The following is a 17206-nucleotide window of genomic DNA, read 5'->3' on the forward strand; positions in this document are numbered from 1 at the left end:
ACCCTAGCATTCTCTCTTTCACAATACTGACGACAGCCAGAGACCAAACACAGAGGAATGACCAACAAAACGGGGAGGGCACAGGGAAAAAAACAAAAAACAAAAGGGGACAACACAAGACCATAGGTAGATGACGGGGGAGCACATTGCAATTTAGAGGACCACTTCTTCCTATGTTTAAAACAGGCCCACAAACCTCTGCTGCTCAAGTTACCCCAATGACTTGGACCCTGGCCCACCAATGTCCTGCTTGCCTTCCATGGAGGGATTGTTTTCTTGGTTTGGGAACACTAGTGGGTGTATATGAAATATAAATGTAACTTTTTTTTTATCAGCCTTACAGGTTAAAAGAGAGGAGCCTGCATTTAGGTCAAGCGTCATAAGTCAGAAGGCCACTTCCCTAAACTCAGAAGGTAAAGTCCAGTTACTGTTAATATATTCTCTGTGTTGTTAAAAAGAGCTCAGTAGGTTTTATTACTTAAAGGGAACCAATGATGGGATTTAGGGTTCCAAGCTACAATAATGAGATTCTAAAGCCTGCTGTAGAGTCTTCTACATATAAACTGCCCATTTGTAGTTTTATTCCTTCCTGCGCTGTATGCAAATCAGTGGTAACAAGTCATGTGGGTGGTGCCTCTCCCTCAATTAGTCCCGGCTTCTGGGCTGTAATAACTCCCCTCTGTGCTGTAAGCCCGCCTCTCTGGGCATATTCCTCTTCAGAGGTGGGATTACAGTGCAGAGAGGAGTGATTACAGCTCAGGAGGCATGACTACAGCCCAGGAACCATGACTAGTTAACTCTGATTTGCATACAGCGCAGGAAGGAATGAAACAACACAGAGAGAAGACAAGCAGTTTATATGTCAGGAAACGTTGAAGCATGCTTTACAACCTCGTTATTGTGGATTGTAACCCTAAATCCTTACGGTTCCCTTTAAGGCTGCTTTTTTTTTTTTTTTTTTTTTTTTTTTTTAAATCTACTATTTTTCCACGTAAATGTCATTTATACACAATGGGGTTTTGAATACAAATCCCAACAAAATCTAAAGTCTAAAATATCTTTATTTTAGGTCCATAATTCTGCACTGGTTAATTTCTTAATGTACCTTTATTGTGGTCAAAGGTCTATTCTTCTGATACAGAGCTCCAAATACTCTGCATAGACAGCCATTTAAAAGATAACATATTGCCTGCTATGACTATGACTTATTTTGTACTTGTGTTCATATTTAAGGGGTACTCATGGTAAAGGGGTTTCCCATAAAACAAAATTAACAGGATAGGGTATAAGTGTCTGATCAGTGGGAGTCTGAGCACTGTAAAGACGTATTTTGCTTTTATTTTACTGTGTAAGCATAGCCTTAAAGAGAAACTAACAACAGGTTAAGAGACTCCAACCTGTTATGTTCCCATAGCACATGGGATGCTGATAATCATGGCATATGGGACATTGAGGAATGAAGGTCATTGTCTTACCTGCTCTCTACTGATCAGGGGCAATAACCCAGAATCAGCTACAAATGAGTATTCTTTCCTTTTTAAGAGATGTCTTATTTTGCATATATTTCCAATCATGTTCTAAGACATGGTTTGGTCCTCATGTCAGGTCCTCATAGCAACCAAAACCTGGAGTGGATTGAAAACACAGAAAGGATCTGTTCACACAATGTTGAAATTGAGTGGATGGCCGCCATATAACAGTAAATAACGGCCATTATTTCAATATAACAGCTGTTGTTTTAAAATAACAGCAAATATTTGCCATTAAATGGCGGCCATCCACTCAATTACAACATTATGTGAACATAGCCTTTCTGTGTTTTCAATCCACTCCTGGTTTTGGTTGCTATACAGCCTCAAATATACAGCCTCAAATATACGTAGTGTGAACCCAGCCTTAAACTGCAAAGTAATAGGGCCTTCACTCCTTATACTTTGATTTCTGATTGTGCCCCTAAACATTTAAGGTAATTCTACTACCATGATACTTAAAGCAGCTCAGGCTGAAGGTCTCATCTGGCCATACCATTGCCAGGCATGGTACAGGCAGGCGTGATGATATAATTGAACTGCACCTGTCTACATCATGTGTGCAGTCTATGAAAGCGCATGGGGGCAGGGAGTCAATGACCTTCTTCTACTCCATAGTTTTCAGCTGAAATCTAGAACATAGTGTCACCCCCGCCCCCCTTTCCCCCAGTGCACAGTAAGTGAGCCTGTGGCTGCTGCCCACTCTGTCCCGTACCCTTTTATTATGCTACTGCTCTGAGCATTATAGAGATGTGTTAAATACAGTAGTGGATTATAATAGGTCTGTTATGGGCGGTAGCGCAGGGCCATGAGCTCCTGGGGGGCCCATGGCCCCCCAGACTTATACTTTCAGTGGTGTATTATCTCCATGCTACAGTTTTGCCATGATTTGCATAAAAATCACTGATTTTTACTGTAAATTTGCCCAAATCAGGGCAAAACTGCAGCCAGAAGACAATGCATTAACATTAGAGAACATACTGAAGGACCTTATCATGTGACAATGATGTCACCACAGGTCTTTTACAGGCTGCATTATGGAAGAAAAAGACTAAAGCTAGTGCCGCCATAGTTACAGTGGGTTGGAGGGGGGGCCCAAGCTTGGTGAACAGCCCGGGGCCCATGGTAAAGTTAATCTGCCCCTGGTTAAATAGGTTATCTGCAATCAATCTTGAGCATATTTACATAAAATAAGTTATAGGGTGCCTTCACACCTACCGTATCGCAGTAGAAAATCCGCTGCGGATCCCCAGCAGATCCGCAGCAGATTTAATTAAATGAATGAACACAGCATTAAATACGCACTGTCAAATCCGCTGCGGATCCACAGCAGATTTGTAAGTGCGGATTTAGTGCTGTGTTCATTCATTTAGTTAAATCCGCTGCGGATCTGCTGATGATGTAAGTAATACACCGATCTGTTCAGCATTTTTGTCACTAGTTTATGCTGCTCTCATTTAAGGCAGCATAAACCTAGAGTCAGATTCCCTTTAATAAATCTCCACCTTTACTTTAAAAATGTCCTCTTTTTATGATCCATTCCTGGCATTTGCTCCAAGAACTAAAAAAAAAACAAAACAAAAAACTACATGTGAGAACATACCCTAAAAGTGAAGCTAACATGACTTACCAGATAGAGAAGCATATAATTATAAGTGCTTTTATTTAGGAACAGTAAAATGGCAAACACATGTTCTGCTGCGCTCATGCCCCCCACTGTGGTTTCCAGTGACACATTCAATTACTATAATAGTAAAATAATTGTATCTATTACAATTTGTGTATCATTATGGGCTGTATAAATTGGATGTATTAAATTGCCTTTTTGCCTATTGCATTTCTAAAGACTTTACAGTCATTTGATTTTCAAGCTCCACATAATTGGATACATTATATTAAACAAGATTATCCTTTTGATTTTTCCATATGTTTAGAGGTGTCTATAGACTGCAGCTTTGATCGAGGAGCCTGTGACTGGAAACAGGAGACTGAAGATGATTTTGATTGGAAACATACAAATCGGAGCCATGGTAAAAACTCTTTACTAGTCAATGTTTTTCATTCATTTCTGGTGGTAAAGTTTAAACAGCATGGAGTGTGCATGCATAAGGCTGGTAAAAGGATATAGTAAGCATGCATGTGGCTGGTAAGAGTGTATAGTATGTATGCATATGGCTGGTAAGATCATATAGTAAGCATGCATATGGCTGGTAAGCGCGTATAGTAAGCATGCATATGGCTGGTAAGCACGTATAGTAAGCATGCATATGGCTGGTTAAGCGTGTATAGTAAGCATGCATATGGCTGGTAAGAGCATATAGTATGTATGCATGTGGCTGGTAAGAGGATATAGGAAGCATGCATGTGGCTGGTAAGAGCATATAGTATGTATGTGGCTGGTAAGAGCGTATAGTATGTATACATGTGGCTAGTAAGAGGATATAGTATGTATGCATGTAGCTGGTAAGAGCATATAGTAAGCATGCATATGGCTGGTAAGAGCATATAGTATGTATACATGTGGCTGGTAAGAGGATTTAGTAAGCATGCATATGGCTGGTAAGAGCATATAGTAAGCATGCATATGGCTGGTAAGAGCATATAGTATGTATACATGTGGCCGGTAAGAGGATATAGTATATATGCATATGGCTGGTAAGAGCATATAGTATGTATACATGTGGCCGGTAAGAGGATATAGTATATATGCATATGGCTGGTAAGAGCATATAGTATGTATACATGTGGCTGGTAAGAGGATATAGTATATATGCATATGGCTGGTAAGATCATATAGTAAGCATGCATATGGCTGGTAAGATCATATAGTAAGCATGCATATGGCTATTAAGATCATATAGTAAGCATGCATATGGCTGGTAAGATCATATAGTAAGCATGCATATGGCTATTAAGATCATATAGTAAGCATGCATATGGCTGGTAAGATCATATAGTAAGCATGCATATGGCTGGTAAGAGGATATAGTAAGCATGCAAATGGCTGGTAAGAGTGTATAGTATGTACACATGTGGCTGGTAAGAGCATATATTATGTATGAATGTGGCTGGTAAGAGGATATAGTATGTATACATGTGGCTGGTAAGAGTGTATAGTATGTATGCATGTGGCTGGTAAGAGCATATAGTAAGCATGCATATTGCTGGTAAGGGCATATAGTAAGCATGCATGTGGCTGGTATGATCCCAGCCTGTGGCTGGTAAGAGCGTATATACCTATCACTGCCTCCAACAGTATAACATGTAGTTCCAATAGAAATTAAGGTGTCAATTCCGAGAGGAACTAAGACTTATCTTTCATTAGGTATCGGTCCTAGGTGGATCCTATGCACCCTTGAAAGGACAGCCCCTCCTCTGGAATCTACCCCTATATTCCAAAATAACCTTTACTCCTTGGGCTATCAATCTAGCTAGTAGATTAGCTACCTAGCTAGTAATGATTATTGGTTAGTGGCCTGTCTCTAATCCTGCCCAGGGGCATTCCTAATGTGGAAGAGGGGGGGGGGGGGGAGCCGTGCAATCCTAAGGCACACACACACTAGGCCATGCCAATTTGACACAGGGCTGCAAGCTTCAAAGTTGCTTTTTAGGACAATAACTGCATCACCTGCTGAACAGACCCCAGGACAGATCTTGGATTAAAAACAGCTATCCAATGGTGCAATCGATTTGGGGGAGCAGATTGTGGGTACAGAGTCGCTTTAAAGGGGTATTTCCATCTGGAGTAGTTATGCCCTATGCAAAGTATGCGCAGGATAGGGCATACCTATCTTGAGAACAGGAACCCAAAATTCCAGTGTGCACTGAAGGTCCATTCATTGTCTATGGAAAGCCGAAAGCTGCAGTAGAGAATGAATGGGGCACAATTGATTTAGCAGAGACTTCTGGATCCCCTTTCTCGGGAATTGGAGAGGACATAACTACCACTACAGATGGCCAAACATGGTGGCATTGTGTGGATTTAAAAATAAAAGGGTGGAATTAGAGCAAATAGCTCATCTAAACAATGAGAAGCACCTGCCACCGGCTTAATCGCTGCTCCACTCCCTACTGCTCCACCCCGGGTGGTGGGGAAAAGCTGTATCCAATCTTAGGAAACTGGGAGAAGTTTGCCAGGATTGGATCCAGCTTTTCCCGGCATCCTGGGAGGAGCGTGAGGGAGCAGAGCAGTGCTGAAAGGCCGGCGGCACCATGAGCGGAGCGCTGATCAAAGTGCTGCGCATTGTTTAGATGAGCGAATTGCTCATCTCTAGGTGGAATCATTGGTCTGCCTCATAATTTAGGTATCTGCTGCATGCTTTTTTTTAATACACAGAACTGTTCTGGTATATGTGGTTGGTATTTTCAAAACACCAGCAAGAATAAGTATGAAATTCCTGATATTCTATTTCATGTTTTTTGTTTTCCAATTTACATAAAAGAGATACAATCAAGTTACACATGAACAGTAGGGATGAGCGAACCAGCCGAGGTTCGGGTTTATATGAACCTGAACTATCGGCGTCTGATCGGCGTCAGGAATCAGAAGCCGATAGTTCAGGTTCATTCGCTCATCCCTAATGAACATACGCCAACATTTTTATTTTCTTACAGAATTTGTGGTACCCCAGTCTACATTCCTATTTTTTTATAGTATTATAACTAAGAAAGTCCTGCAGCACTCCTCAATGGTAAAGAAGGTGGGTGCCAAGCGGTCAGCACACGGGACCAATAGTGCGTGGTATATAAACAAGTAGATAACCGCAGCACTCAGAGTAGAATCAAAAAAGCGTGAAGTTTATTCCACCCAAAACTTGCAAGTTTTGGGTGGAATAAACTTCACGCTTTTTTGATTCTACTCTGAGTGCTGCGGTTATCTACTTGTTTTTATAGTATTAGTTATAGATTCTGAAATTATAATTTAAATTGGAATCTTTTTAAAGGGGGACTTTCCATCTCAACTAATATAGTAAAACTTGTAGGACATGTCCAATAAAAATAGTTTTGCAAATACATTCAATCTGGACCTATTTTCATTGTTGATCGTTGACAAATCTTTTGAACATCGTTCGGTGTAATAACACGTCATTCAGTTGTTACCTGGTCTATTGGCCAGGAAAGGACGAGCGTAAGAACGACTGTAAGTAACGATTATCGTCCTGTGTAATAGGGTAAATGATTTAAGATCATCTGTCATAGCAGTCGTTTGAGATCACTTATCATTAATTGCCAAAAAATTGTCCCATGTAATACCGCCCTTACAGAAACAGAGTAGAACAGCAAGCTTTTGTAATCTATGCCACCTTTGGTCACCGCATTGTGATTTGAATTAGTGCATGTGCCTTTGTATACCCACTCTTCCATATTATATTTTAGTATGTTATCATTCATACACGACAGTACTTACAAAGACCTATACTTAGCACTCAGCATTCGGCACATTTTCTCCACCAAGTAAATTCATTTCCATTTCTCAATCAGGTACTGGGTTTTATCTATCAGTTCCTGCTACCGCCGGTCACAAGAAGGCTGTAGGCCGTCTGAGACTTCCACTCACAAATCTGCGCACAAACAGCAAGTCCTGTTTGATTTTCACATATCATCTTTTCGGAGAAAAGTTTGGTAAACTACGGGTGTATATGAATGAAAACAGTGATCCCATCTGGGAAGAGAACAGAAGTAACAATAAAGGATGGAGGATAGCAAGAGTTGAAATACCTGAGACACATGACATATCTTCCAGCAAGGTACAGTGGCAAATAGATTGATTCTTGACAATTTTATTTCCAGCTATGGTTAATAAGGAATATAGAATCTACATTTCCTGCTGCTTATAGACATTGTCTCATCCACACATCAGTTTTTTCTCCCCACTAGATCTAAAACTAAGCTGACACTTCCTGTTCTACCTGTAATGATAAGGAGAGACTGCTGTAAAGCGATCTGTACAAAATTACAGCATCAGGTGACACCAGTAAATAAAGAACACCAGTATAAGACAATAGCAGCTTCCTGTGGAATGACCTCTTCAAAGTTTACAGAATACCCTCAGTAATGTTTCACATTCATCATGGGACAGGTCCTAATTATTGTCCTCTATGTCCATGAGGCTTGCTGTAAAGCATGTCACTACATGTTGTAAAAAAACAGCCCAGGCAAGATGGCAGCCCTTATAACAATGTACAAAAAATAAATAAAAAATATAGGCAGGAAATAGAAATATATTTTAAAAAAACATGTTACTTATTTTACTTTTTTTCATTTTGTCGACATACTTATTTGCATAGGTATGTCCACTCAGTTGTACATTATTTGTGGCGTTTATTTTCACTGTATACAATTAATAGCACCATTATTTTACAGCATATCAAATACATTTTTCTCATCTGACGTGTCTAGGGAGATGGTGATTTTATGCACACATATGCAGTCAAGCATAATCATCACACCCGAGTAAAAACATATTTCTGTAAATGTATCAAACATGAAATAACCAGTTTTATGACAAGTGATATATTTCCTATTATTTATATTGAGATAAAAAAAAATACTGCACAGCTGATAAGCCCTGTCCCCAATGGGACTCAAAAACTCTTTCTGTTTGGAGCATATTGACACAAAAGCCAGTTTCATATGCATCTAATTAGCCTATTCATGTGTTTTCAGAGGAGACCCACACAAGTACAGGGAGAAAGTATAAATTCCAGGCAGATGTGGGTAATATCAATGTCTTATTAGATTTTCAGTTTCTTCATAATTTCAGAGAAGCGTAATGTCTCTTCTTGGAAAGTAAAATTTACATGCAAGCCTTGGCAAAAAGCATTATTCAACACTATTATGAAATATCACAGGCCGCATTCACATGTTCCCCGTGATAAGACGCTGGGAGAAGGGGAACTGTATGCATATGCGCCACGCTATAATGAAGCAGCTGCGTGGCGCTGTCATTACAACACGGCGCATATGCATACAGTTCTCCCAATCCCAGCATCTTATCACAGGACAATAGTAGGAATTCTAAATGAGCTAGGCCAATTAAAAGCAAGTAATTGGTTTAGGAAATTAGAAGCCATGAACTTAAGCTGGTTTACAAAAAACGGTCCAATTTTCTTAGGATTTACAACAAGAAAACAATGATGTATTTTCCCTAAGCATCTTATATTACAAACATACTGACTCTTTGTGCCGCTGTTATCTATTTGCAGATTATATTTGAATCTGAACGTGGGAAGGGAAACCATGGAGAAATGGCATTGGACAATGTCTTCCTTGTCTCTGGACCATGTACTGAAGACTAAGAGACAAATGCCTATTAATCTATTATTTTCAACCTTTTACACTAGATTGCATACTGTGTGCCAACTGCAGGATGCATTTTAACTTATGTTTCCTATTTTTAATTACTTATTTGTTATTCTTTGTTTTCCTCTGGGGACAATCCCATATAAGGCTATGTTCACACTACGTATATTTCAGTCAGTATATTTCAGTCAGTATTGCAACCAAAACCAGGAGTGGATTAAAAACCCAGAAAGGATCTGTCCACACAATGATGAAATTGAGTGGATGGCCGCCATATAACAGTAAATAACTGCCATTATTTCAATATAACAGCCGTTGTTTTAAAATAACAGAAAATATTTGCCATTAAATGGCGGCCATCCACTCAATTTCAACATTGTGTGAACAGAGCCTTTCTGTGTTTTTAATCCACTCCTGGTTTTGGTTGCAATACTGACTGAAATATACTGACTGAAATATACATATACTGACTGAAATATACTGGCTGAAATATACATATACTGACTGAAATATACGTAGTGTGAACGCAGCCGTAAACTGTATCCATTGATAACCAAACACCCATGCCTGTATCACAACAAAAAGGGCTTTCCTTACAGCACTTGGTAAAATCAGAAAATCACTCTTTGCTACATGGGCGCAGGTTGGGGATCAGAAGTCAAAATGTAAATTAAAAAAAATTCATCTCTGCAAGGCATGAAGGCTTTCCCACTTGGACAACATCTTCTCACCAATAAGGCATCCCATAAGTCACAGTGAGTCCCAGTCCAGCTATCAGGTGTGGGTGAAGAGACCTGCAACAACAGTAGAGTGACCATAAAACATAAAAGACTATAACTTATATATATATATATATATATATATATATATATATATATCTTTACAACAGATATGAGGAAGAAATAGTGATATTGTATCACATATAAAACACTTTCTGTGTTGTGGTGCTACTATCCCTTTAACTTTATTGTATGCAAGGGTAACTGATCTGCCCTTTACATGAAAGCATGAGATTTCATATTCAGTATACTGACCATACATGTTTACAAGCAAGGGAGTTATGTACAGTATGAACAGCATATCTTGAGCTTTACATGTTTGAGATTTGGAATGTTGTATACTACACGCTCCTCTAGTCACATACAACTCTCCTATAAGGTGCTAGTCATTTTGTGTGTGTTTTATTACTTTCATTTTATGCTGTTACATGTTTGACTATGCCTTCTGTCACTAAACTAGTGGCTGTAACTATACACTATATCATTTCCTATCATTTTCCTATTGTGAAGTATTATATGGCACTTTTATGTGCAGTGTGAAAACCATGCCTAAAATAATGCAGCACGTACTGTAGATAAACTGTCTGGGCAGTATTTTTTAAAATGTTATTTCCAATTTTCTTGTTGTTAAACCACATTGGAGACTTATATTCTAGAAAGGAAAATGAGAATTTATTACAAGTTTGGTAAATGCTGAATGTGAAAAATTCTAATTGACTGCACAAGCCATAAAGTGCCTTATAAAAAGTATGAGTTTGGCTGCAAGCGCAGGATTGGGGCCCATTCTGACTGTCTTTCAAGGAAGGGACCTAAAGAAGAATTGGGCCACGTCTACAGAGTCCCCCCAGCCCTTTTATTTCAACATTTTAACTGTGCATAGCAGCACTTGACTCTCATACAGCAGGATTACATCTCATTCAAGCAGGATAGAAGACTGGTGTGCACAATGAACCGGGCTGCATTTTAAGGCTATGTTCACACACAGTATTTTTGCTCAGTATTTTGCAACCAAAACCAGGAGTGGATTGGAAACACATAAAGGCTATGTTCACACAATGTTGAAATTGAGTGGATGGTCGTCGTTTTATGGCAAATAATGGACGTTGTTTTAAAATATTTGCAATTATTTGCCATTAAATGATGACCATCCACTCAATTTCAACAGTGTGTGAACAGAGCCTATGTTTCCAATCCACTCCTGGTTTTGGTTGCAAAAATACTGAGCAAATACTGTGTGAAAACATAGCCTAAACCTGTATATAGAATGTTTTTAAAGCAAATGTACCATCAGGTACATTCACTTTAAGAGTTGCACATGATTAAAATGGCACTGGTGCTTTTTTTGAAACGAGTCCCTGTTCCCACCCACGGTGCCGGACTACTACTGAGCAACAACTCGGGCTTAAGTACTGGAGGTGGGTTGGCCCACCCCTAGTGGGAGGAAACCCCCTGCCCTCTGTGACGTGGCTCCATTAAACTCAATGGGGCCTCGTTATAGAGGGGCGGAGGTTTCCTCCCACTAGGGCTGGGCTGGGCTGCCTTCAGTGCTTCAGCCAAGGTCGGTGCTCGGTAATAGACCGGCCAATCTATTCATGTGCGACACTTAAAGCAAATGTACCTTATGGTACATTCGCTTTAATATTACATACAAAGCTATTATTACATATCATCAAAAATTATATGCTTAATACCATTATATGTTCACAATGGATCAATTAAAAAAAGGGACTCAAAACACATAGAGTAAGTAGGCTACTTGAAGTGATCCTTAGGTTCAGTTACATGTGAGTAGTCTGAGTATATCCAGGATTGTAACATTTTAAATATTTTCTTTTGTATGCCATTATTCTACAACCTTCATTCCAGAATATCTTTGTGAGTATACGTTTCCATGTATAATTGCCATAAAAATAGAGAGCTTGCCAAAAGGACAATGGATACATAGAAATAGCAGAAAACTCTGTTTCCATAGAAAATACAAATCATGCATTACTGTGAAAAGAAAAATCTCAAAGGTTCTCATTCCGTGAAGCTATGATGTGGGCAATGGATTTGTTATGGTATTTTCTAAATTAAAATAATTTTGTTTAACCAACATGGATTTGATTGCAATAATTACAAGTTCTAGAAGTGAAGGCAAATCACAGCATTCTACAATGTTCAGTGCACGTGTTGAACTAAAAGCGCAGCCAGATGGCACACACAAAGGAGAGTAACAAACAACAAAGATAGTCATTCAGGCCAGGTGTCTAAGGTAGGTGGTAAAGGAATTGCCTACTGCAATACTGATCTCCTGCAGTAGCTTCGGTCCTCTCTGCAGTCCATGGTCCTCATTACTGAAGTCCTAATATTAGATTTCATCCTAGCCTTGTGTCTGAGGTGTCCTGTCTCCCTTATGAGTTTTTAACTGCTTACTAAGGCTGGGTTCACACTGCATTTTTGCAGTCTGTTTAATGGATCTGTTTAACCTCTTAAGGACTGAGCCAATTTTCGTTTTTGCGTTTTCGTTTTTTCCTCCTTGTGTTTAAAAGGCCATAGCACTTGCATTTTTCCACCTAGAGACCCACATGAGTCCTTATTTTTTGCGTCACTAATTGTACTTTGCAATGACAGGCTGAATATTTGCATAAAGTACACAGCAAAACCAGCAAAAAATTCAATGTGTGGTGAAATTGAACAAAAAAAACGCATTTTTTTATTTAGAGGGTTTTCGTTTTTACGCCATTCGCCCTGGGGTAAAACTGACTTGTTATGCATGTTCCTCAAGTCGGTACGATTACAACGATATATAACATGTATAACTTTTCTTTTATTTGATGTCTTGTAAAAAATTCAAACCATTGTTAACAAATATTTGTTCCTTAAAATCGCTCCATTCCCCGACTTATAACGCTTTTATGCTTTGGTCTATGGGGCTGTGTCAGGTGTCATTCTTTGCGCCATGAAGTTTACTTTCTATCGGTACCTTGATTGCGCATATACGACTTTTTGATCGCTTTTTATTACATTTTTTCTGGATTTGATGCAAACAAAAATGCGCAATTTTGCACTTTGGGATTTTTTGCGCTGACGCTTTTTACCGTGTGAGATCAGGAATGTGATTAATTAATAGTTTGGGCGATTACGCACGCGGCGATAGCAAACATGTTTATTTATTTATTTGTTTTTATTTATAACATCGGAAAAGGGGAATGATTCAAACTTTTATTAGGAGAGGGGGCTTTTTTTTTTATACATATACTAGAAGCCCCCTTGGGGGACTTCTAGCATATGCACACTGATCTCTCATAGAGATCTATGCTGTATAGGATATACAGCATAGATTGATGAAATCAGTGTTCTATTGCTTTGGCTGCTGCAGCCAAAAGCAATAGAATGCCAAGCCGGGATCAGCGCCATTACGGCGCAGACCCCAGCTGACACCAGACACGGGGGGCGAACAGACACAGACAACGTCACGGGGGGGCGAACTCCCCACTAGACCACCAGGGAACAGCTGCAGTAAGTCTTCAGATTCAGCTGTCAACTTTGACAGCTGCATCTGAAGACTTAATTAGCGGGCTCGGCGATCGGACCGTGCCCGCTAGTAGCCGCGGTCCCGGGCTACATGCCGCACCCAGGACCGCGGCGGTTCAGAGCGGGATCTGAACTCCCCCACCCGCGTTAGGACGTACAATTACGTCCTCGTGCGGGAAGGGTTTAAACCAAGTTACAATTTTGAAGAACTGTGAGTTCTTCCTGCAAAATGCTCTTAATCCAAGTTACTCTTAAAACAGGGTACCACTGTAGTTGTAACCAAGCCCCAAAGTTAGGATCCCGCACTAAAGTTATGATCTTAGCTATGAAGTTATGAAACATTTACATCGTTTTTACAGAGCTAGTGAAGACAGCATTATCACATAGGACACAGCTGTGTTTAGTAACACTGACAGATGAGAGAATACACAGATAAACAACAACAGTTTTGGACCTACAGTAAAATCATCTGGGGATCTGATAAAAAACAAGAGGATGTTTTATATCATGTTTTCAGGTTCATTATTGCACAGCAAATGGAAAATTCTTATAAACTTGCAGTTGCTCCTAAATGATCTTCTAAAGGTGCAAATTGTAAAGTCAGATTAGGTTTACACTGAGCTGTGTTTTCCCAACCGTTTCACTGTTTACATTTCAGTACTTTTAATTTTGAAGGGGTTATCAGCGAATTTTTTTTTCTCTTTTAAATCAACTGGCTTCAGAAAGTTATATAGATTTGTAAATCACTTCTATTTAAAAATCTCCAGTTTTCCAGAACTTATCAGCTGCTGTATGTCCTGCAGGAAGTGGTGTATTCTTTCCAGTCTGACACAGTGCTCTCTGCTGCCACCTCTGTCCATGTCAGGAACTATCCAGAGCAGGAATCAATCCCCATAGAAAACCTCTGCTGCTCTGGACAGTTCCTGTCTCGGACAGAGGTGGCAGAGAGCACTGTGTCAGACTGGAAAGCATACACCTCTTCCTGCAGGACATACAGCAGCTGATAAGTATGGGAAGACTTGAGATTTTTAAATAGAAGTAATTTGCAAATCTGTATACCTTTCTGAAGCCAATTGATTTGAAAAAAAAAACAAAAACAAAGATTTTTGGCGGAGTACCCCTTTACTGTACAGAAAAATGTTTCAATCCTTTTTTTATTTTTATAAATTAATGGAAAATGGATTCTGTAGTACGGCATACAACAGCATCTGCTTTTTTCATTTGAACGGACAGCAAAAACGCAGTGTGAACCCAGCCTTAAACATTGTCAAAAGTGGTATTTTCTAAGGAAGGGAATAGTAAAAATTGCTCAGTCTGTGGAGCTTAGATACCCTGGATACATGGGTTATCAGTTATGATCTATTATAGGCCCTGTTCACACAATGTATCATTTCAATAAATAACGGCTGTTGTTGCACTCCAACCGGGAGTCTATGCGGCCACACAGAAAACTGACATACCAATTTTGTGCAGCGGCTAATCATTGAATAGAGGCAGCACAAAATTGACTGTGCAGACAATGAAAAGTACAGCTCTGGCCGTACTCTACATTGTCTGCTATGGTTAATTGGAATGTGGGCACGCCCAAATGTACCCATACCACAATTCAAAAGAAGTGATGTTCATCCGGCAGGTACATCACAGACAGCGGCCGTGTCACAGAATGGCTGCTGTAATACAAAGTGTGAATGTGACCATGTGTTTTAATGGATCCCAGCTGATGCCATCACTCATAATGGTTTGGATTTTTGGCTATTCTGTAAAACAGTAGAAACCAGGTCAGTGTAATAAAGAAAAAAGCCAAGCAGACAGAAAGCAGAGACTTGGTACCCACTGAAGCATAAATTAAAGAGATAGACAATGTACAAAGGTAGGTAACTGAAACTACTGGTGGATTTCTAAATATTGCATTACTGTTTTAGGGTATAAACCCACACACCGTATAAGCAGCGTATTTACTGCTGCGATACGCAGCAAATACGCAGCAAACACGCAGCAAATACGCAGCAAATACGCAGCAGATTAGATCTAAATAACTGAACACAGCATCAAATCTGTACCAACAAATCTGCTGCGTATTTGCTGCGTATTTGTTGCGTATCTGCTGTGTATACGGTGTGTGGGTTTGTACCCTAAGGGTGCGTTCACACCTACAGGATCTGCAGCAGATCTGCAGCAGACTGATGCTGTGTTCAGTTATTTAAATGAAATCTGCTGCAGATCCTGTAGGTGTGAACGCACCATTAAAGCACATTTCAGCCCAGTGAAACTCTTAAAGGGAGTCCCCCCCCCCCCACCACTGAACAACCCCACTGCCACTTCTAATACAAAATCAGCTCGGCAGTGATGGCCTGTTCAGCCAATCCCTGGTCGCAGCGCTGTTCTGGGTCCAGTCCGCGACTGGCGGACTGGACTGTAACTGCTGAGATGGGTCCACCTCAGAAGTGTGTTTGCAAAAGCGGGTAGTAAAGTAAATAATGAGCATGTTTACCATTTGGACGGATATAATAAATTACAGACGTTATTCTATACTGTGTGTGGACTGCCGGACAAGTTCCCATGGACTTCAATAGAGCCCATTATTATATGTAAAATGTGGATGTATTTTAACCTCACAATTATGGAGGTATTTTACCTTTATTTTTGGTTGTTCGAACATAGCCTAAATTAAATATGTTTTTCATAGTCCACGATCACACGTCTTTTTTTGGCTGTTTGATAGGCATTTTTTTGGACAGCCATCAAAACCTGGTGCTGTAAGGGTATCTGCACACTGAGGAATAGGCGAGAAATTTGAAGCAGAATTCGCTCTTAATTTCCACTTGAAAATCCTCCTGTAAAGTAAGAACAGAGCAATGTCCCATTTTGTTCAAAGGGATTTTCACCCTGTTGTTCACACAGCAGGATTTTTGAGCAGAATTTCCTGCCGCGGATATGCTTTCTGCCCAAAGGGTGTATGCATACTGAGGAATTTTTGCGGAATTTTGAGCGTATTCTGAATCAAATTGTGCATTGAATCCATCCGTAAAAAAATGAACATTTCATTTTTTATATTGCGTTGAATGTGATTTCCGCTCATTCGCTAACAAGGCGGAATTTCGGTCAGGAAAATTCTGTCGCGGATCAGCAATCTGCCCAAAGAATTGACATTTCAATTCTTTGGGCTGATTTCTCTAGAGGAATCCTATAGAAGTCAATGGGGCTTTAAATTCTGCTTGAAATTCCGCTTGCATTCCGCTCGAATTCTGCCAGAGATGAATAGATAAAGAACTTGAAGCAGAAAACTTTCCTCTTGAAGGCCTCGTTCACACTGAGCAAGAACGTCAGAATTCCGCAGTGGAGCGCTCTGCAGCGGAATCCCGCGCTCCTCCGCAGTCGCCGCTCTCCGCTCAAAGAAATGACATGTCACTTCTTTGAGGGGAGAGCGGAGGCTGCAGAGGAGCGAGCGCCCTCTCATTCACTCACAGTGAGACACTGAGAAAGGCGGGATTCCGCTGCGGATCGCTCCACTGCGGAATTCCGATGTTCTTGCTCAGTGTGAACGGGGCGGAAGGGCCCATTCACACTACGGAATCGGTGCAGAGATTCCGCTTGGAACTGCTGCCAGCGGACTTCACACCAAATCTTGCCTGCTATCTCTTTCAGCGGGATGCCTTGTGCACCTCCGCTCCTTTCTGCTCAAAGACGTTTAGTTGCGACGCTTGAGGCCAGGAGAGAAGCGGCAACTAGTCATCTGGGCAAGGAGCCGTCTGTGACTAGTCACGGCTCTCTGCTGGTCAGCGCTATACTGAGTTGCTGGGAACTATATCAGTACAATGGTGCTGATTGGTTCCCTGTAACCTGTGGCCGTGCCTCCGGTTTCTGCTGCAGAATCCACCAGACTTTTCCTTTCCTTTCCTTTCACGACGTCAGGTGTCTTTTAGGTTCCTTAAGAAAAAAATTAAGAGCACTAAATATGAAAACGTGATCAGATTGTGCAGAAGTTGCATTACTGTTTCCAATACTATAATGGTATTCCTGCTTATTATTACATATTATTGGAAACACAAACCGCAATGCAGCAACAACACAGCCTGATAG

General features: G+C 40.3%; 1 protein-coding gene across 2 annotated transcripts in view; it reads left to right on the forward strand.

The window, feature by feature from the left end:
• EGFL6 (EGF like domain multiple 6) overlaps nucleotides 1–8994 on the forward strand; it is a 54962-nt gene extending 45968 nt beyond the window's left edge. For both annotated transcript variants that reach the window (XM_069972445.1, XM_069972446.1), the window contains 4 exons: nucleotides 336–413; nucleotides 3464–3559; nucleotides 7011–7276; nucleotides 8735–8994. In XM_069972445.1, the coding sequence (XP_069828546.1) occupies nucleotides 336–413; nucleotides 3464–3559; nucleotides 7011–7276; nucleotides 8735–8827 (533 nt within the window). In that variant the 3' untranslated portion in view covers nucleotides 8828–8994. The remainder of the gene's footprint in view (nucleotides 1–335; nucleotides 414–3463; nucleotides 3560–7010; nucleotides 7277–8734) is intronic.
• The last annotated feature ends 8212 nt before the right edge of the window (nucleotides 8995–17206 follow it).

The sequence above is a fragment of the Dendropsophus ebraccatus genome, chromosome 5 (genome assembly GCF_027789765.1).
Source record: "Dendropsophus ebraccatus isolate aDenEbr1 chromosome 5, aDenEbr1.pat, whole genome shotgun sequence".
Taxonomy (NCBI): Eukaryota; Metazoa; Chordata; class Amphibia; order Anura; family Hylidae; genus Dendropsophus; species Dendropsophus ebraccatus.